General features: G+C 41.2%; 1 protein-coding gene across 1 annotated transcript in view; it reads right to left on the bottom strand.

Annotated features, from left to right (window-relative positions):
- Window positions 1-8,865: 8,865 nt before the first annotated feature.
- Window positions 8,866-20,868, bottom strand: part of SRP68 (signal recognition particle 68) — a 69,417-nt gene continuing 57,414 nt past the window's right edge. The window contains exons 9-16 of the mRNA XM_073587902.1: window positions 13,632-13,730; window positions 13,462-13,526; window positions 11,892-12,051; window positions 11,404-11,498; window positions 11,162-11,291; window positions 10,890-10,965; window positions 10,089-10,141; window positions 8,866-9,409 (exon numbers count right to left, since the gene is read on the bottom strand). Of these exons, the coding sequence (XP_073444003.1) occupies window positions 9,182-9,409; window positions 10,089-10,141; window positions 10,890-10,965; window positions 11,162-11,291; window positions 11,404-11,498; window positions 11,892-12,051; window positions 13,462-13,526; window positions 13,632-13,730 (906 nt within the window). The 3' untranslated portion in view covers window positions 8,866-9,181. The remainder of the gene's footprint in view (window positions 9,410-10,088; window positions 10,142-10,889; window positions 10,966-11,161; window positions 11,292-11,403; window positions 11,499-11,891; window positions 12,052-13,461; window positions 13,527-13,631; window positions 13,731-20,868) is intronic.

Raw genomic sequence — 20,868 nt, 5'->3', positions numbered from 1 at the left:
TCATCAGGGCTTCAGTATTAAGAGGAAAAAAACGACAATGCAAAAAACAAAAATCGCCTGGTCTAGAAGGACGTAAAGGGTTTGTCCACTACTAGGACAGCCCCTTCTGTCGGCACGGGAGGCGTGTATATTTTTTATTATTTCATCAGGGCTGAACATTTAGTTTAAGAAGGGGTTGTCTTAGTAGTGGACAACCCCTTTAAAGAAACACTACCATCACCATTTTTATCCTCTTCATAATTTGCAGTCATCATATTATATAGAGCTTATTACTTACAATTGCTCATTTTGCCCTTCTACCCTAGTTAACTTCTCTTTTTCATGAGGTCTATGATGTCAGGTGATTAAAACTGACTAGCTGTATCCTTCTAAGCTCTATGTAGAAACAGGAAGTCTCTTTTTCCTGCATGCGTCATCATTACAGAAGTCCTCCGCAGGAGTGGAGAAGCTGGCTCTGGAGTTGATGAGGGGGATGAGTCATGCATGGAAAAAATTACTTCCTGTTTCTACATGGAGCAGAGAAAACAGAAAAAAATTAACTGGGTAGAAAAACAACATGAGCAATTGTAAGTACACAGTGCTATATAATATGATTGCAGTATGATAAAAACATTGATCGAAGTGCTTCTTTGAACTTAGTACTTCATGAATTACCGTAATATTTTTAAGTAGCAAAAGGTCACATTAAAGCCAAAATATTGCACACCTTCACCATGGGATGGAACTCCTACAACCCACCCTTCATCAACACTTTCGAAAAGTGGAAAGAGGGAAAAAGGGCTGTAATTTTTTGAATAAAAATGTAATGCGGAAAGAATTCAACTTTTTCACGCCACAAAATTGATTTAAAGGCCTTGATCAGAACTCCAAAATCTTTTTAAGCACAGCAATTGTCAAGAATATACCAATAACCACAGAGCTCCATGGAAAAGCTCAGTGCAAGCTTTAACTAAACAAACTTAGCATCTACTGTATATGTCTTAATAGGCCCCCTCAGTAGAAGGAAGAAGACTGCCTGGGGGCTTAGTGGCTAGAATATTTCTATATACAGTTATCCCTATTGTTTCACAACTTTGTGGTTGGCATTGTTGGAGGGCGTATATTGGCTGCCTACGGACACAACTGCATTGTGAAAAATGTTTTCAAAATTTGAAGACTTCCTTGCAGAAGAGTTACTGAACTCCAGCTCAAATTCACAATAAGGGTATGTGCACACGTTGCGGTTCGTGTCGGATTTTTCCGCGCGGAATCTGCAGAATCCACAGGTCAAAATGCCTGCGTTTTTACCTGCGGATTTCTAGCGGATTTGGCCTGTGGATTCCTATAATGGAATAGGTGTAAAAACGCTGCGGAATCTGCACAAAGAATTGACATGCTGCGGAAAATAAACCGCTGCGTTTCCCCCCAGAATTTTCCACAGCATGTGCTCAGCGGTTTTTATTTTTCATAGGATAACATGGTACTGTACATCCCCTGGAAAACTGCTGCAGATCTGCAGGGCAAAATCCGCTGCGGATCCACACACGAATCCGCAACGTGTCCACATACCTTAAGTATGCCACCTTAGGGTATGTGCAGTTATGCACATGACATCTCTTTCTGGTGAATCCGCTCTGTAACCCAGGGGTGAAAGCTCTAAATAAAAGCTAAAAGAATGAACATATCCACTGCTGGTTGGCCACATGTTCAGTCATTTGTGCTTCTTTTAACACCTTCAGGTTTCCAAAAGATGCAACACGGTTAAAAGTAGCGATATTCATTTGAAAAAAATTTGCCTGATTCACCCCAATCAAGACAAACTTCAAGAAAGCTGGCAACAATGGAATGAATACAAAAACAAGATTAAGCTTTAAATCTTGGAATTAATCACCAAGTATGTTTGTGCTATATATAAAACTTTACATGTTTTAGTTTCTCCACTAAAGGAAAAAAAAAAAAAAGGGTTATTTCTCAACAGGACTACCACCTCTACCCTCCCCCCACATCCCTCTTGCCCTTGTTTGTTTCCCCTACTCCCAGTTCCCTAAAAATGTGGACCCCCTTAAAGAAAACAAATGTTGATTTTTCTATGTATCTTTGTTGTTATATTGCTTGTGCCAACATTCTTAAATAAAGAATTAAAAAAAAAAGTGCTCTGACCAGAATGGCTTTAGGTTTTCAGAAATTGCACACTAGTTTATTCAATACAATTAAAAAAAAGTAACAGAAAAAAGTGAGTGGCCAAAAACATTACAAAAAAAACTACTGAAAATACACTACAGGACAAAAAATATTGGAGTTGGTGCATGAAGAGACCTCCCCTGAAAAACCCTCTGGGTTCGCATATGTCTAAATGACGTCCCGTACACATACCCCCATGGACAGAAACCATACAGAAATGTGAAATTTCATATTGTTCAGGCTGGATAAAGAAGTTAATCAGTGTGGAATCACTGACAATAACTAGAACAAATCCTTGATCGGCTTATTTTGCTTTCTCCTTTTATAAGACTGCATGTTTGGAACATAATAGCAAAACAGCCACTCATGCAACTTTCCCCCAAAAAGTGCATTTGTCAATTCTAGCCAAAAACTATAATACACATATGGTAGTAGTTAGTGTGTGAAATCACTCTTATAAGCCTAGGGTTATTCCCATATTTAGGAAGAATCATGGATCCACAGGGTAGTTCATAACTTGCTGTTCAGAGGGTGTCCGACAGCCGGCACCTTTAGGCTGAGTGCAGACGTACTTTTTGGCCCTGCGGATTTTTCCGCGCAGAATGGAAGAAATCCGCAGGTCCAATGACCTGCATTTTTCCTGCGGATTTCTTACATTTTTCCTGCGGTTTTCTGGCGGTTTTCCATCGCGGATTCCCCCCTGCGGATTTGGTGACAGGGGAGATGGAAAACCGCACAAAAGAAGTAACATGCTGCGGATTTTGTACCGCGGGAAAACCGCGCGGAAAAATCCGCAGCGTCTGCACAGCGTTTTTTTTTTTTACATTGATTTTAAGGCTACTGTACATCACAATGCAGAAATTCCAAGTTTCTGCGCGGTAAAATCCGCTGCGGAACCGCTGCATATCTGCATCGTGTGCACACAGCCTTAATGGTTCCAAGAGAGGAGTCTGACTGGAGCCGTGGCCGAATATGTGCACTGTAGCGCCTTTCATTCTCTATGGGATTGCCTAAAGTACAGTGCTGAGCAGGGCTGTGGAGTCGGTAAGCCAAACCTGCGACTCCGACTCCTCAATTTCCCTTACACCGACTCCCACATATATTGCTTATATTTAAGTGAAAAATGTATTGTAGTACAATGTGAACATCAGACATTTATTCATTTTTATGATACAATAATCAAGATATTTAGATAGAACATAATATATATTTATTGGAATACAACTTTAGAACACAAAAAAACTAATAAATTGTAAATATGTAATACACTATGTAATATCGATTACATATATACTGCATTTTCCTGCGTATAAGATGACTTTTTAACCACTGAAAATCTTCTTAAAAGTCGGGGGTCGTCTTATACGCCGAGTGCATATGGTGGGGGTGTGGTCACGATGAAGAAGGGAGGGTGTAAGTGGTGTTATCATCCCCCTTTTACCTCATTGGTGGCAGCGGTGCGGCCGCTCCTCCTTCAGCAGTGTGGCGGCTCTGTGCTGGGGGTCGACGTAGGTCTCTTTGTCCAGCGCAGGGGCACTGTGCTGGGGGGCGGCTGCGGCGGCTCTCTGTCGAGCGTCGGGGCTCCTCCGGCATTTTTCCAAAGCCCGCAGGCACCCCTCCCCCTCCTCTCTCGGCAGAAGACAGGACAGAGGAGGGGAGATTGCCCCCTGCAGTCTGGAGCCTGTGCAGGACGGGAGCACTGCAGCATACAAGCGAGTTTTGATAGGTGTGTGCCCCTGCTTCTAGGGGGGGCGGGCAGCTGCCTCCCCCGCCCCTCGCTGGCTACGGCCATGATTCACACACAGCGTTTTTGCGAATCCGTTTTTTTGCAGTAAAATGCAGTGACTCTGGGCATCCCAGCAAAGTCAATGGGTTTCAAGATATGACATTCAGACACATCGTTTTGTGAGGATCCGTTTTTGGGCTGAATGAGCATGTCAGTTTGTGTGGCATTTTTCTAATCTGCTTTTGCTATTGAAAACATTATCTATGAGCTCAAAAACCTTTCAGGTGATGCGGTTTTTTACAAAGCTGATCTGCTTTTGCAGCTGAAAAAAGTATGCTCAAAAAACGCAGCAAAAACGCTGAGTGTGAATGTAGCCTTAGATCAGGAATAGAACAGCCATTTATAGGATATTTCATAACTTTTACAAATTCTTATGAAAAAATATTCAGCACATTCTGCATTGAACTACTGTACCCAATTTATTATATATTTTAGGAGTCGGAGTCAGTCCATTTTATACCGACTCCGACTCCACAGCCCTGATGCTGAGTACAGGACTTTAACACTTCTCAACAATAGTAGCTAAACATTTAACTTTTTTCATGTGATTCCTCTTCCTCTCTCCAGCCCAGGAGAAGAATCACATTAGGATCCGTCCCCAGCATAAGAAAGATCTCCCTGTCGCTGGCTGCTGGGCATGCATGAATTGGCCAAATTATGTGGTAAGAATCTTCGTTTTTTCCTATTTTCTAGAGCAGTAATGCAAATCAAATTACACATATTTCATGCTTTAGCGTTAAAAAAAAAAATACACAGTGCAACTTTATTAGCACAAAATGACTGTCCAAACCAGGTAGAGGCACTCAGTGTTCTATGGCGTGGCCAATCATTTAACTGCACCCTCCCGCCTGCTTGGTTTCCAACTTTCTCCACCCTTCTTGATCTCCATAAATCAGAGCTGTCAATCAAAGAAGAGGGGGGTGGAAATTGAGGTAAAGCAAGCAGGTGGGAAGGTATTTGAATGACTGGCCTCACTATGATGCATCAAGTGGCGGGACTTAGATTGAACAGTTGGTCTGCACTGATAAAGTCCCTTTAAAGCTGAAAAACGATTCTCCACCTATAGGTACAGTGCCGACCAATGGGCCACCCTGGAACAGATTTACCCACCCCCATATTTTACGTGACCCCTCAAAGAGAAGCTTGAGCCACAAAGATTTTCAGGTTGGGCACGCATGTGATCTAATTATCACCCATGTTCGAAGAGCACCATAAAAATGGGACGTTCAGTGTGTCAGAGTGTGACATAACCAATTTGAACAACCTCCTCACATTTATTCACAGGTACGGCGAGTTATGCAATGTGAGGGCGTAGTCCCAAGAAATAATAAAAATTATTGTGAAAACAGTTGACTTCCTGGAGTGACTTCTGTTTATTTAGGCATGTGCAGAATGTGAGTCTCAACAGTGCCTTTGTGTACCGCGTCCCTGAGATTGTTGCGGATTGCTGTAGTCCCTGTGTAGGTGAAGACAATTCTCAGTCTGTTGTACAAGGACATTCTACACTCACATACCAAGCTCTCCCTGCAATCCTGTGTGTCACTGACTGCATCCTGCATATTGATAGAAAATGCCGCTTAGTACAACACATTCCTAGCATTAAATGAATACCTAGTATTACATATATCATCATGCCCCACTTACTAGAACATGCAAAAACTGCATATTTTGAGTGTCTTTCATTATGTGTTGCAGGTACTTCTAATATGAGGACATTTACCATACATAACAACTAGCCATGTGCTTAAAGCAATGCATACATATCTCGTGCCTTGTCCATTCATTGATGCAGTTTTTGGAAGTTGTTTTTTTTGTAAAATCTTCACCCTACTAAACCAAATGTATGCAAAAAATTTTTCAAGCCACAAGTTCACGTTAGATCTGGATTTGGGCCAGGCATTGTGGCCCCATCACAGGCTGTAAAAAGCAGCCGTGTGAATATACCCTAAATACAAATATGAAATTGGAAAAACGTGGTAATTCTCTATATCGGAAGTTACCTGAAATTCCAGACACAGCGGCACTCAAAAGAAGCAGCTACGGTCTTTTAAAAAAAGCAACTGTTTACATAAAGAGACTAAGAACGTGAGAAGGGAAAGTGGCAATCGTCTTACAGGTGCATATCGGAAATACACTGGATCAGGTAACTGAAATCAAGCTGCAAAAGCAAATTGTTATTAGTGACACAAAAAAATGCACTGTGTGTACTTATTCTGTCACATTGGTTACACTAAGCTCCTAATACTGCCCAGTCATTATACACGTCAGTAAACATACAAGGCCTAGAATATACTTTTCTGAGCATTTGTACAAGAGTCTGAAAACAAACAAAACATTATCCTGTTCACTAAGGTGTAACTAATACATAATGTAAAAGTCTGCCCAATGGGTGCACCTCAGGTGTGGCATTTGGCTAAAAAAAGATATTTTAGTTCTCATTATGGCATTAGCATGAAATTACTCCTAAAGTTCAACCCAGATGAAACAGTGACTCAGAGAGAAATGAATGCCTGCACGCTCCGTCAGCAGCCAAGCCTTCTGCCTCTTCAACACTGATTCTTCTGCCTATAGTAACCCAATTACCAGTACTGCCACAGATGTAGCAGAGCTAAGTTTACCTGACATAATTGCCTATATTGTCAGTTCGTCAATGGTGATTTTACCATAAAATTGTGTAAGCAGTTTTCCAGTGCACAATACACAGAGTTAGCGCTTTGTCATTTGTGTTGAAGGAACACTACTTAAACATCCATTACCAATTAATAATCCTTCATTCCAAAAGCTTTTCCCACCAGCTTAATGGGACTGTCCACTACTCGGACACCCCTTCTCAATCACGTGTGTCCCCTTCACTCTAAAATAACACCCATACTCCCCCAATGCAGGCGCCATTCCAATGGTGGCTTTCCCTGGGCTTGCATGATATTTGTTATGCCATGCGACCCCCTGCTACCAATCAACGGCTGCTTCACTCTTCCCTCCTACAGACATAACAGACATCCAGAAGCAGAGAGAATACATCTAAAGGAGTGGAGAATGAGGTAGCCGCTAATCATGTGATTCCTGGGAGAACCAGTGCTGACACCGCTGGAACGGCACCCGTACCGGAGGAGAGTAATTGTGTTATTAGTTTAGAATGGAGGAACACAGTGATTGAGAAGGAACTGTCCGAGTAGTAGATAACCCCTTTAGCATGCGAAGACACAAAACAGCATCACACAGACTCACATATTGGACATATGGTGCACACACACCGTCATTCATCCTGTATTCATAGACTGGATGATACCTTTCAGTATTGGAGCTTCCATGGATGGAAATCCATTAGATCTTGGAGTACAGCATAAAATAATGTGAGCGTGTATTTTGGGTTTTGTCATGCAGTGGTGTCAATGTTAGACACAGAACAAATAAACAGCCAGTAAAATAGGATCCTATAGATGTAAACATGTTATCAATGAATGGACTCCGAGGAGGATGACAGGAATCGTTCAGAAGAACAGGCGGTGTGCAGTAAGTAAACTGCAGCTAACTACAACTAATGTGCCTGAACGTACAACTCGTCGATCCTTAGCATGGATTGGATATAAAACACACAAGCAGTTTGAGGGAAATTACTAAGTACTCGTTCACACAAGCATATAATATGGACTTGTGCTATCCAGCTAAAAGCCGGACAACACACTGGTCAATGTAAATCAATAGGGCTGTTTTATCGCATGGACAATCGCAGCATGCACTAGTCTCTTCCAAGTCTCAGATGAGAATCTCCTATACAAGTCAATGGCTGCACAAACAAAGAAAAAAAAAAAATGGATCCCATACAGATCTGTTTAGCATCTGATTTTTTTATGGATATTTTGCCATTATTAACCTCGGAAACTGTATTCAATCATGTACATTTTTAAATGCTGTTGTCTAATACAGATGTCAGACATGTAAAAATAAATGAACCAAAGATAGCGAACAAATTACAATATGATTAAAAACAGTGCTGGTTTTTTGAATAAAAATCAAAATTTTTTATCTGCTCACCTAACCCTAGCCTAAGAGAAACAAAAAGGCGATACCCCAATGAACAAAGTGCAAAAATGTAATCAATGAGCAAATAAAGCGATTGCCAGGTCTAAGCAATCCAGATTTCTCTTGTAAGAGCCAGGTAGGGGGTTGTTAGAATTTGGCACAAGCAGCATGGATCAATTAACCCATTTCAGTCAGTCGTCAATGGTTTGGGCAGATGGAGTGATGGTAGAGGGAATGTTTTCTTGGGTCTTCTGATATCCGTGGTTAGATGTTTGGAGAATAGGGTTTACCCTAGGCATTGTGATTATATCAGGGCAGTTGCACAAGTACAAAGTCTACCCCTAATTCCTGTAAATTGTACTAAGGGTGATAGCAGTGGGCAGTGTACATCTGGTAATAATCACAAATGTTTTATTTGCTTGGAAAAAAACACCAAAAAACCCTAAATTAAATTTGCTGAATTTACCCCGGGTGTAAAAGAATAAAGTAAACACGTAAGAGAACCGATCTGATGCTTATAAACAAAACGTATAAGGTTGGATTAATAAGCAGCATATTTGTGAACAACGACCCCTTTGTTTTCAAAGGCAATTTTGGTTGTGCAACCAGATGTCAGTGTAAACTGCAACGAAAAAGGCATAACCTACAATGCATTTTTGTTTGTGCCAATATTTTCATAATTCAGAATTACCTGAATATTTTTTTCCTATGTTTCACTGTTGGGATTGAAAAATGACAGGAAAAAAATTGCATGCACAAAATACACCACCAAAAGCACCCTTAAAATGTGTTTTTTTATGTATTTTAAAAACACCAGAACACAAAACAAGGACTTAGTGAAGAAGCCCAAATTTGAAAATATCGGCAATAAAGTAAAAATCTCCAAAGACATTAAGTAGATTAACTAAAATGAGCATTTATTTGCGGTCTTGGAATCAGGTCCACTTCTTATACAATGTAAATTATATTTTGTCTGCTCCAAAAACAGAGCTTCTGTGAAACTGCAAACAATTCTTCCAATATTGGTTAATACAGAGAGGACCATTATCACAATAAATTAAGAAGAATTTATTGATCTCTAGAGAACACAGAGTAAAGGTTACAACCAGCTCAGGGCAAAACTCCAACTCCATGAAGTGTATTTCACAGAGTACAAACTATGCCGTTCGTTGAGATGTAAGTAGTAACCACCCTCTACTTTTCTGCATCTCATTAAGTTCGGAAACCAAAGATGCCTTTGATATAACCCGTCAATCCACTCTTTGCTTTCTGCTCCAGCTTGTCTTCCAGAGATGGTAGCGCAACATGATTTAAGGCTAGATCAAAGAAGAGTGGCTTACAAGGTATAGGATGGAAGTCTGGGGGGAAGGGCACTAGGCGGGCATGTTTGGTCACAAGAGATGGGTCAAGGCAGAAGTTGTCTAAACGTTCCAAGAGAGGCTGCAACAGAGAACGAAATGAGAATCAGTACTTAGGCCAGCCCCACACTGTAGTTTGTTACATGTAGGTACAGAAAAACAATTACAGTGATCTACCAGAATTATGTTAGGCAGCGACTGAAGACAACATTTGGTGCAAAGTTGGTGCAATGGGTTGCTCAAGAGTCTACGCTAAAACACTGTGGCAGATTCTTCATACCTTCTGAGTGGCGTGCACTTACGTCCCTGCTTCAGAAATGCTACTCCAGTCAGAGACTGGAGTAGCATTTCTGCCATGCAAAATGAGGGCATTTTTTGAGAAATTGGACAGGCGGGCTTGGTTGAAGCCACTTCCCCCAGTTTGGCGCTGCTGATTAACACTTCAAAAGTCAGAATATTTTTGCGCAATTCTTTAACTTTTTAGAGCTTTTTCGACACTTTTCTGGCATAAAAGCTTTGATGAATCAGCCTCACTGTCTCCGATTAGCCTCTTGGGCAGTTCAATACAATGTCACACTAGTCATAATCAGACACACTTTAGCTGTGACATAAAATAGCAGGGATGTTTCCAAACAAGCAAATCTTGAGTAAGCAGACAAGATCAGGGGCTACAAGTCTAGAGGTTGTTTAGACTGGCTTCAAACTTTGTGGTTTTTTAGAAGTTTGATTCAGTTCTTGGCAGTTGAAATAAAACCACTTACCTTGTTTTCTTTAGTCTGAGAGGGTGAAACCTCCTCTGTAATGTTGGTTGTATCTAGAAAGAAAAACGAAAAAAAAAAAAAAGAACAAAGAAATATATCAACTACTACACTGAGAAAAAGGAACTTCAAATGGCTTTGAGGAAAAGAATTAGATTAGTGCTTAGACAAACAGCAAAAGAGGATCCACTGTAACTATTAATTAGAAGTTGTGTCATCAGTAAATGGATGGCTCAAGTCAACCAGACCGGTGCTTTCTTCTGCCTCACAGAGGGGGGGGGGGGGGACTCTGGCCAAAAATGCAAACCGCTTGGTTAACAGAAAAAAAAAAGTATATATAAAAGAGGTGTTTGAGTGCAACACAAAATAGATTCTGGAAAAAAGTGTTTCTGTTGTTCAACAGTAGAACAAGAAAATTTGTACAAAAGCAATCCACCCCCAGAAAAAATATAGCTATTACTAAAAAATTATATCTACTACAATGGGCAGAGTCAGATGGCCATATATATTGGAACGGGATCGATAAGCAGTGCACAGACCGGCCGGCAGCTCTCCTGAGCGTGACAGCTGCTTAGAAATACATGCAGCTGTCAACCTTTGGCTGAGAAAGCCACCGGCCAGTCCGTGCACAACATTCGGATCTACATGGCTGTCTGACTGACACTGCCATAAAACATACAACTAACTTGCAAAAAAAAACCAAATCCTCACTCGTCTGCTGCAGCAGAAAAAAAAACCCAGAAAAAAATCATGGCTTTTAAAATAATAATAAAAAAATACTGCATTCTGAATGCCAAAACTCACCAAGAATGGCTGCAGCCTGTAGTGAGTACTTCTCTGCATTCACCTGCTTGATCAGCTCCTGAACATCCGGTAGTTCCTGCAATCACAAACTTTACAAGTCATGTGCTGCCATCCCTATGCAGAAATGAACCAGACAACAGCCTCAGTTTACTGAAAATCTGTTGGTGCAACAATGATTTGTCTATTCCCCCCAAAATATGCTTCCATTTTTCATTGTTCTATAACATATTACTTTCATTCTGATTGACTTTCCTAAGGGTCAGACAGATTACCTTGAAATTACTTTTCTTTGTTCCAGCCTGAACTTTGACTTCCTTTGCATATTTCAGCACTCGGTCATACAGCACCAGGGCCTCACTCCACTTCTTCACCAGGACATAGGACTGAGCAATGAAGAAACACCTGCCAGAAGAGCCATAGTGACTTACAGCTATATATTATATAGCTAAATGACTTATACATAGACTCAGTATTAGTTACTGTTAATGTGTCCTCATGACCTCAGCACACATACCTGTATGCTTTGTACACTAGCGTCTTAAGGACAATCTCCTTTTGGAAGCTTTGGTCTTCCTCCAAGCCCGGTAGCTGAGTCAACTCAGCCAGATTCTGTAATAGAAAGCCCATGAATGAGATCATGTGCTTTATTGCCATCACTGCTCACAGATAGAGTAGAATGTATGTTCAGCCTAGAGCAAAGTTTCAGCTCCTTGTGGCCAGTTCTTCTGGAACATCAACTATCATAATATGGATATTAGCTATCTCGTTACTTTGTAGTTGGATGCAGCACTCATATTGTCTGCCTCCTCTTCTGTTAAACAGCATTGGACAGAAAGAAGGGACTAAAATGTGACTGCAGGATCAAACTACACACAGCATTTGTACTCCATAACCATGGCTATTCCTACATCGGTACAGGAACTGGAGACAAGAAAGCATAGCATATTTTCATTCAGTGCCTAATAGCACATAAAGGCATTAGTGATAGGCTCATTTACTTACCTGCAGGATGATATCATAAAGCCTAATGAGGTCTTGAGGACGTGGGGTTCTCTTGCCATCCTCTTCAGCCTGAGGTTGGCAGAGCAGCGCCTTTTGCAGAGCACTAGCCATGCTTTCATTGCGCTGGATGGCTGTCGAAAGCTTGATGTAGGACAGGTAACTGCGAAGAGAAGACATTCAGACTGCAGTTCCCATCTGGCCGAAAGTTATATTTAAATGAAAAAAACTGAACCAAAATTATGGTCCTATTTGTTCTCTTGAATGTGACTTCTGCAGCCCATGTTCAACTGTCATCAAGGATCCATGCCTACTTGGTTTTATAGAATGGGTCTATGAATGAAGGTAAAAGGGTTGTGCTCCAGATCCTCCTTCAGGTTCTGCACAGCTCCTCTGAACCCTTGACAGTTTGGACTTGCGCCACTATTGTGCACGTGCCCATATCTGAGCAGAGGCAGCATGGCCTAGGCAGCATCAGAGGAGCGCAGGGGCACTGAAGCCAACCAATCAACTTCAGAGCAGTTCTCGCAAACTCTAGAGAAAAGAATTTTCAAACACAAACTTGCTACATAGGGAACAGGTCACCGCTGACTAAATGTAGAGGTGGCTGGTGACCTAGGCAATGAGCAGTAAACTATACAATTAAAAATCCCTTGTTCTTGAAAACAGAGGAATTTTATTTAGATGTAAAGTTTCTTGCTTTTACAAGCACAATGCAATTTTACCCATTTATGATGAGACAACCCCTGTAAGTTCCATTTTTATTTCTCTTAAATCTGTGACTATAAAGGTACATATAAAAACGTTCATAAAGTAACAGCTTTCTAAAAAGTGTCTAAGAAAAAATTACTTATAAAGAAGAGGGTTTTAGGTCTATACAAACGTAGAATTAGTACCGAAAGCTGAGAACCCTAGACAGTATTACTAGGGCGGTAGAAGACATTGCGCTAGCAGTAATGGTTTCTTTAAATTCCAAGACAGTCCGTCCTGGTGCCAATATATCATTAATGCAATGCACTTCTATATCCTACTAGTTAATGTGATAGTGTGTAAGGAGTGATAGAAAGGTTAGCAGCACATCAAAGAGAACAGCTGATGATACATGTTGACCGATCCACAGTCAGTATGTAACAGTCATTGGCTGTCTGATTTCAGCCAGGTATGTGTAAATGCGACAGTGTTTCAGAGAAAAACAGATTAATAGCTGGCGGGACAGAGCCACACTGGAGTTTAGTTGGCAAGGCAGCTTCTCCCTGCCCATTGCGGCTTTTCCTTGGCAGCCATTAAACTAAGTTTTACTCAAATGCCACAGCATTTCAGAGGTAACAATATATGGCTGAAAAACGGCATCCAGCGTGTGATACATGCTGCCTGGTTCACTGTAAAGACTGTAAATTATACTTTAGCTGGATCTAAAAGAAATACAACTGAATCACTCTTCATTCCTGAATGGTGCTGAACCAAATACACTGATTTTGTAGTATCTAATATTAAATGCTCCTCCGGTGTCCATCATTTATTACTTAACTACATCACTATGTTGCACGTATAAAACGCAACTATCCTCACATACCTGTGCAAGTACTGCAGATTGGAAACTTTGCTCATATCTCCATCCATTACAACATCTCTCTGCCTCTGAAAGCACAGTGTGTGTATAAAGTATGAGCTATGACGATACAAGATTCATATTAAAACCAACTCATTGTCCTTAGATGACCGGAAGAAGGTCATGCACAGTACCTGTTCTGTTTTCAGTTCCTCCCGCACACTCTGGATAGCATCTCTACATTCACTTAGGACAGACTCAAACAACCGTTCTTTAGCCTCTTCATCTTCAGCCTAAAGGAAAATGAACAACATTCAAGGAGTATCTCTGAAGATTCTACATCTTAAGCCTATTTAGGGGTTCACTCTCTTGGGTAGCCACTTGAATACACCTGGCACAGGTGGTTGTTTTTTTTTTTTTTTTATCATAACAGCATGTAGTTTATTGTCCATCATAAACTTTACAGCTCCAAACAGTCTTCCTTCAGTATCAATGGATAGCATACACAGTCCTTTACTTCAGGCAGAAAGAAACATCACAAATGTAGCAGTCTCACCAACCTCACTATTCCCAGCAGCAGCGCATATTTGTATTAAATGTTTTCACAAAATAAACACCTGTTTTTGTCTACAGCACACCTCTCTTTGCAAAGCAGAGTAAAACAGCTCTGCCTTTTTCCAGTCTCATCACACTCCACACTGCTGAGCTAACCCAGCTGCTGCTAATAGGCGTGTAAATCCCAGACTGGATCATAGGATCGACTTTTCCCAGTCAGATTCTTTTGGTAACTCCAAAAATCTAATGTTACTGGTATAGCTTACATTATAGACATCTACCATCCGGTACTTTACCTCCTGCACTCCTACCCCTGATATGCAATTATTATTATTTTTTTAACATACGGTTTTGACATTGCAATTTGTCGTCTTTTTTGGTATGTTCTGCTTTAACCCCTTCATGACCCAGCCTATTTTGACCTTAATGACCTGGCCATTTTTTGCAATTCTGACCAGTGTCCCTTTATGAGGTAATAACTCTGAAACGCTTCAACGCATCCTAGCGATTCTGAGATTGTTTTTTCGTGACATATTGGGCTTCATGTTAGTGGTAAATTTAGGTCGATAATTTTTGCGTTTATTTGTGAAAAAATCAGAAATTTGGCGAAAATTTTGAAAATTTCGCAATTTTCAAATTTTGAATTTTTATTCTGTTAAACTAGAGAGTTATGTGACACAAAATAGTTACTAAATAACATTTCCCACATGTCTACTTTACATCAGCACAATTTTGGAAGCAAAATATTTTTTTGTTAGGAAGTTATAAGGGTTAAAAGTTGACCAGTAATTTCTCATTTTTACAACAAAATTTACAAAACCATTTTTTTTAGGGACCACCTCACATTTGAAGTCACTTTGAGGGGTCTATATGGCAGAAAATACCCAAAAGTGACACCATTCTAAAAACTGCACCCCTCAAGCTACTCAAAACCACATTCAAGAAGATTATTAACCCTTCAGGTGTTTCACAGCAGCTAAGGCAATGTGGAAGGAAAAAATGGACATTTTAATTTTTCCAACACAAATTTCCTTTCAGCATCAATTTTTTCATTTTCACATGGGCAACAGGATAAAATGGATCCTAAAATTTGTTGGGCAATTTCCCCTGAGTACACCAATACCTCATATGTGGTCATAAACCACTGTTTAGGCGCACGGCAGGGCTCAGAAGGGAAGGAGCGCCATTTGACTTTTTGAATGGAAAATATGCTGGAATATTTAGCGCTTGCCATGTCGCGTTTGGAGAGTCGCTGTGCGCCTAAACACTGGAGCTCCCCCACAAGTGACCCCATTTTAGAAACTAGACCCCCCAAGGAACTATCTAGATGCATAGTGATCACTTTGAACCCCCAGGTGCTTCTCAAAATTGATCCGTAAAAAAAAAAAAAGTACTTTTTTTTCACAAAAATTATCTTTTAGCCTCAGTTTTTTCATTTTCACATGGGCAACAGGATAAAATGGATCCGAAAATTTGTTGGGCAATTTCTCCTGAGCACACCAATACCTCATATGTGGTCATAAACCACTGTTTGGGTGCACGGCAGGGCCCGGAAGGGAAGGAGCGCCATTTGACTTTTTGAATGGAAAATTAGCTCCAATCGTTATCGGACACCATGTCGCGTTTGGAGAGCCCCTGTGTGCCTAAACATTAGAGCTCCCCCACAAGTGACACCATTTTGGAAACTAGACCCCTTAAGGAACTTATCTAGATGTGTAGTGAGCACTTTGAACCCCCAAGTGCCTCACAAAAGTTTATAACATAGAGCAGTGAAAATAAAAAATCATTTTTTTTTCCTCAAAAATGATTTTTTAGCACGCTATTTTTTATTTTCACAAGGGTAACAGGAGAAATTGGACCACAAAAGTTGTTGTCCAGATTGTCCTGAGTATGCTGGTACCCCATATGTGGGGGGGGGGGGCATTGTTTGGGTGCACGGCAGGGCGCAGAAGGGAATGAGCGCCATTTGACTTTTTGAAATGAAAATTAGCTCCAATCGTTAGCGGACACCATGTCGTGTTTGGAGAGCCCCTGTGTGCCTAAACTTTGGAGCTCCCCCACAAATGACCCCATTTTGGAAACTAGACCCCCTAAGGAACTTATCTAGATGCATAGTGAGCACTTTGAACCCCCAGGTGATTCACAGAAGTTTATAATGCAGAGCAGTGAAAATAAAAAATCTTTTTTTTTTTCCTAAAAAAAAATTTTTTAGTCTGCAATTTTTTATTTTCACAAGAGTACCAGGATAAATTGGACCCCAAAAGTTGTTGTCCAGTTTGTCCTGAGTATGCTGGTACCCCATATGTGGGGGGAAACCGCTGTTTGGGCACACGTTGGGTCTCAGCAGGGAAGTAGTGACATTTTGAAATGCTGACTTTGACGGAATGGTCTGCGGGCGTCATGTTACATTTGCTGAGCCCCTGTGTGCCTAAACAGTAGAAACCTCCCACAAGTGACCCCATTTTGGAAACTAGACCCCCCAGGGAACTTATCTAGATGTGTGGTGAGCACCTTGAACCCCCAAGTGCTTCACAGAAGTTTATAACGCAGAGCCGTGAAAATAAAAAATCATTTTTTTTCCCTCAAAAAAAATGATTTTTAGCCCGCAATTTTTTTTTTCCACAAGGGTAACAGGATAAATTGGACCCCAAAATTTGTTGTCCAGTTTGAAATGCAGACTTTGATGGAATAGTCTGCAGTCGTCATTACGTTTGCAGAGCCCCTGATGTGCCTAAACAGTGGAAACCCCCCACAAGTGACCCCATTTTGGAAACTAGACCTTCCAAGGAACTTATGTAGATGTATGGTGAGCACTTTCAACCCCCAAGTGGTTCACAGAAGTTTATAATGCAGAGACATGAAAATGAAAAAAACATTTTTTTTCCACAAAAATAATTTTTTAGCCCCCAATTTTTTATTTTCCCAAGGGTAGCAGGAGAAATTAGACCCCAAAAGTTGTTGTGCAATTTTTCCTGAGTACGCTGATACCCCATATGTGGGGGTAAACCACTGTTTGGGCACACGTCGGGGCTTGGAAGGGAGTGAGCACCGTTTGACTTTTTGAACGCAAAATTGGCTGGAATCAAAGGTTGCACCATGTCGCGTTTGGAGACCCCCTGATGTGCCTAAACAGTGGAAACCCCTCAATTCTAACTCCAACCCTAACCCCAACACACCCCTAACCACAACCCTAACTCCAACACATCCCTAACCCTAATCCCAACCCTAACCATAACACTAGCCACAAGCCTAACCCTAATTCTAACCCTAACCCTCTTTCCAACCCTAACCCTCTTTCCAACCCTAACCCTCTTTCCAACCCTAATTCCAACCCAAACCCTCTTTCCACCCTAACCCTAACCCTCTTTCCAACACTAACCCTCTTTCCAACCCTAACCCTCTTTCCAACCCTAACCCTCTTTCCAACCCTAACCCTGATGGAAAAATAAAAATAAAAATATTTTCTTTATTTTATTAGTTCTGCCTACCTATGGGGGTGATAATCGGGGGGTTCAGTTACTATTTATTTCATTTTGATCACTGAGAGTGATCAAAATGAAATAATGGAATCTGCAGCCGGCAGATTCGGGCGGGCGCACTGCGCATGCGCCCGCCATTTTCCAAGATGGCGGCGCCCATGAACCGGACCCGCCGGACACCGGGAGCGACGGGGGGACTTAGAAGGTGCCGGGGGCGGTGAGAGTGGGTGAGGGGGGATCGGAAGCTGGCGGGGAGCGAAGGGAATGGGAGGGGGGGCAGATGATGACAGCGGCGGCAGATCGCCGCTGTCATTCAGTGGCGGGGGGGCGATCGCCGCTGTCATTCAGTTGCGGGGGGGCGATCGCCGCTGTCATTCAGTGGCGGGGGGGGCGAATCGGTTTCTCCAGTCATGTCCGATGCTACTGCAGCATTCGCCATGGCTGGATTGTAATATTTCATCAATTTTCATTGATGAAATATTACTATCGCTCTGATTGGCTGTTTCACTTTTAACAGCCAATCAGAGCGATCGTAGCCACGTGGGGGCGAAGCCATGCCCCCTGTGGTGAATTACAAAGCCCCCTGTATCTGCGGGTCAGGTGACCTTTCATTGACCCCGGTCACCCGACCCACAGGGGGGCTTTGAATTCATGACACAGGGTATGCGTCATAGGTCGGATTGGCACCGACTTTCATGACGCATACGCTGTGTCATAGGTCGGGAAGGGGTTAAATAAAGCTTATTTCCTAGTATTTCACTTTGATAAAACTTTAGAGATAAACTCGTGTGGATTGCATGTACCGTACTTTTTTTTACCTACAAATTTTCCAAACTTATTGGATTGTGATGGGGAAATTCCGTCATAAAACTCAGTGAACTTAAGAAAAATGTACATGTTGTGGATTTGAAATATGCACCGCAATTTAATTTACACGGAGTTAAAAAAATAAATAAATGTACAGGAGATTTTTATAAATCCCACTCACTTTGCTGTAACAACTGTAAGCCGGAACAACAAAAGCTCACCATGGGCACACATCCTTAAAGTACTGATTAGGGGAGATAATAGTCCTGAAAGTTGTACTTGTACTTAACGACTTTTGTAGTATAAACTTTTGATATTCCATAAAATGTCACAGAAGATAATACCCCTTTAAGCTTTAGTGTGGCCTCTGTATTTGTTCAGTATGGCAATGTATTCCTGGAACCAAAAAAGTCATGCACCCCTGCTCTATAGCATAGAAACATGCAAGTGGCAAATACTTTGAGATCGCACGGTGGCTGGTAAACTTGACACTATGGAATTAAAATTTGCTCTGTTCAAGAGAAAAGAGGATTTTTAATAAGAGGTAAGTTGAAAGTTGCTTGTTTCTACAGCCATATTGCAGTTGTACCCATTAACCCCTTCACCCCCAAGGGTGGTTTGCACGTTCATGACCGGGCCAATTTTTACAATTCTGACCACTGTCCCTTTATGAGGTCATAACTCTGGAACGCTTCCATGGATCCCGGTGATTCTGACACTGTTTTCTCGTGACATATTGTACTTCATGATAGTGGTAAAATTTCATTCAAATAACGTGCGTTTATTTGTGAAAAAAACGGAAATTTGGCGAAAATGTTGAAAAATTTCGCAATTTTCCAACTTTGAATTTTTATGCCCTTAAATCACAGAGATACGGCACACAAAAAACTTGATAACTAACATTTCCCACATATTTACTTTACATCAGCACAATTTTGGAACCAAAATTTTCTTTTGTTAGGAAGTTATAAGGGTTAAATATTGACCAGCGATTTCTCATTTTTTCAACACCATTTTATTTTTAAGGACCACATCACATTTGAAGCCACTTTGAGGGGTCTATATGATAGAAAATACCCAAAAGTGACACCATTCTAAAAACTGCACCCCTCAAGGTGCTCAAAACCACATTCAAGAAGTTTATTAACCCTTTAGGTACGTCACAGGAATTTTTTTGAATATTTAAAAAAAAAAATGAACATCTAACTTTTTTTCACAAAAAAATACTTCAGGTTCAATTTTTTTTTATTTTACCAAGGGTAACAGAAGAAATTGGACTGCAAAAGTTATTGTGTAATTTGTCCTGAGTACGCTGATACCTGATATGTGGGGGGGAACGACTGTTTCGGCGCAGGGCAGAGCTCAGAATGGAAGGAGCGCCGTTTGACTTTTTCAATGCAAAATTGGCTGGAATTCAGATCGGACGCCATGTCACGTTTTGGAGAGTCCCTGATGTACCTAAACAGTGGAAATCCCCTACAAGTGACCCCATTTTGGAAACTAGACCCCCCAAGGAACTTATCTAGATATGTGGTGAGAACTTTTAACCCACAAGGGCTTCACAGAAGTTTATAACGTACAGAGGTACAATTAAAAAATCATATTTTTCCACAAAAATGATCAATTAGTCCCCAATTTTTTATTTTCCCAAGGGTAACAGGAGAAATTGAACCCCAAAAGTTGTTGTCCAATTTGTCCTTAGTATGCTGATACCCCATATGTGGGAGAAAACTACGGTATGGGCACACGTCGGGGCTCGGAAGGGAAGTAGTGACGTTTTGGAATGCAGACTTTGATGGAATGGTCTGCGGGTGTCATGTTGCCTTTGGAGAGCCCCTGATGTACCTAAACTATTGAAACTCCCCACAAATGACCCCATTTTGGAAACTAGACCCCCCAAGGAACTTATCTAGATATGTGGTGAGAACTTTGAACCCACAAGGGCTTCACAGAAGTTTATAACGTACAGCAGTACAATTAAAAAATCATTTTTTCCACAAAAATGATCTTTTCACCCCCAATTTTTATTTTTCCAAGGGTAACAGGACCCTAAAAGTTATTGAGCAATTTGTCCTGAGTACGCTGATACCCCATATGTGGGTGTAAATGACTATTTGGGCGCATGGCAGAGCTCGGAAGGGAAGCAGCGCCATTTGACGTTTTTGGCTGGAATTGAGATCGGACACCATGTCCCGATTAGAAAACCCCTGATGTACCAAAACAGTAGACACCCCCCACAAATGACACCATTTTGGAAACTAGACCCCCCAAGGAACTTATCTAGATGTGTGGTGAGCACTTTGAACCCCCAAGGGCTTCACAGAAGTTTATAATGCCCGGGCATGAAAATAAAAAAATCATTTTTTTTCCACAAAAATGATATTTTTGCCCCCAATTTTTTATTTTCCTAAGGGTAACAGGAGAAATTGGACCCCAAAAGTTGTTTTGCAATTTGTCCCGAGTAGGCTGATACCCTACATGTGGGGGCAAAACACTGTTTGGGCGCATGGCAGAGCTTGGAAGGGAAGGAGCACCATTTGACTTTTTCAACTTAGAATTGGGGGTTTCCACTGTTTGGGCACATCAGGGG

This window comes from Dendrobates tinctorius, unplaced genomic scaffold (genome assembly GCF_039654945.1).
Source record: "Dendrobates tinctorius isolate UK_male_01 unplaced genomic scaffold, ASM3965494v1 ptg000103l, whole genome shotgun sequence".
NCBI classification, from domain to species: Eukaryota; Metazoa; Chordata; class Amphibia; order Anura; family Dendrobatidae; genus Dendrobates; species Dendrobates tinctorius.
The sequence above is the reverse complement of the archived record's forward strand: the minus strand, read 5'-3'. Positions and strand labels throughout refer to the sequence as shown.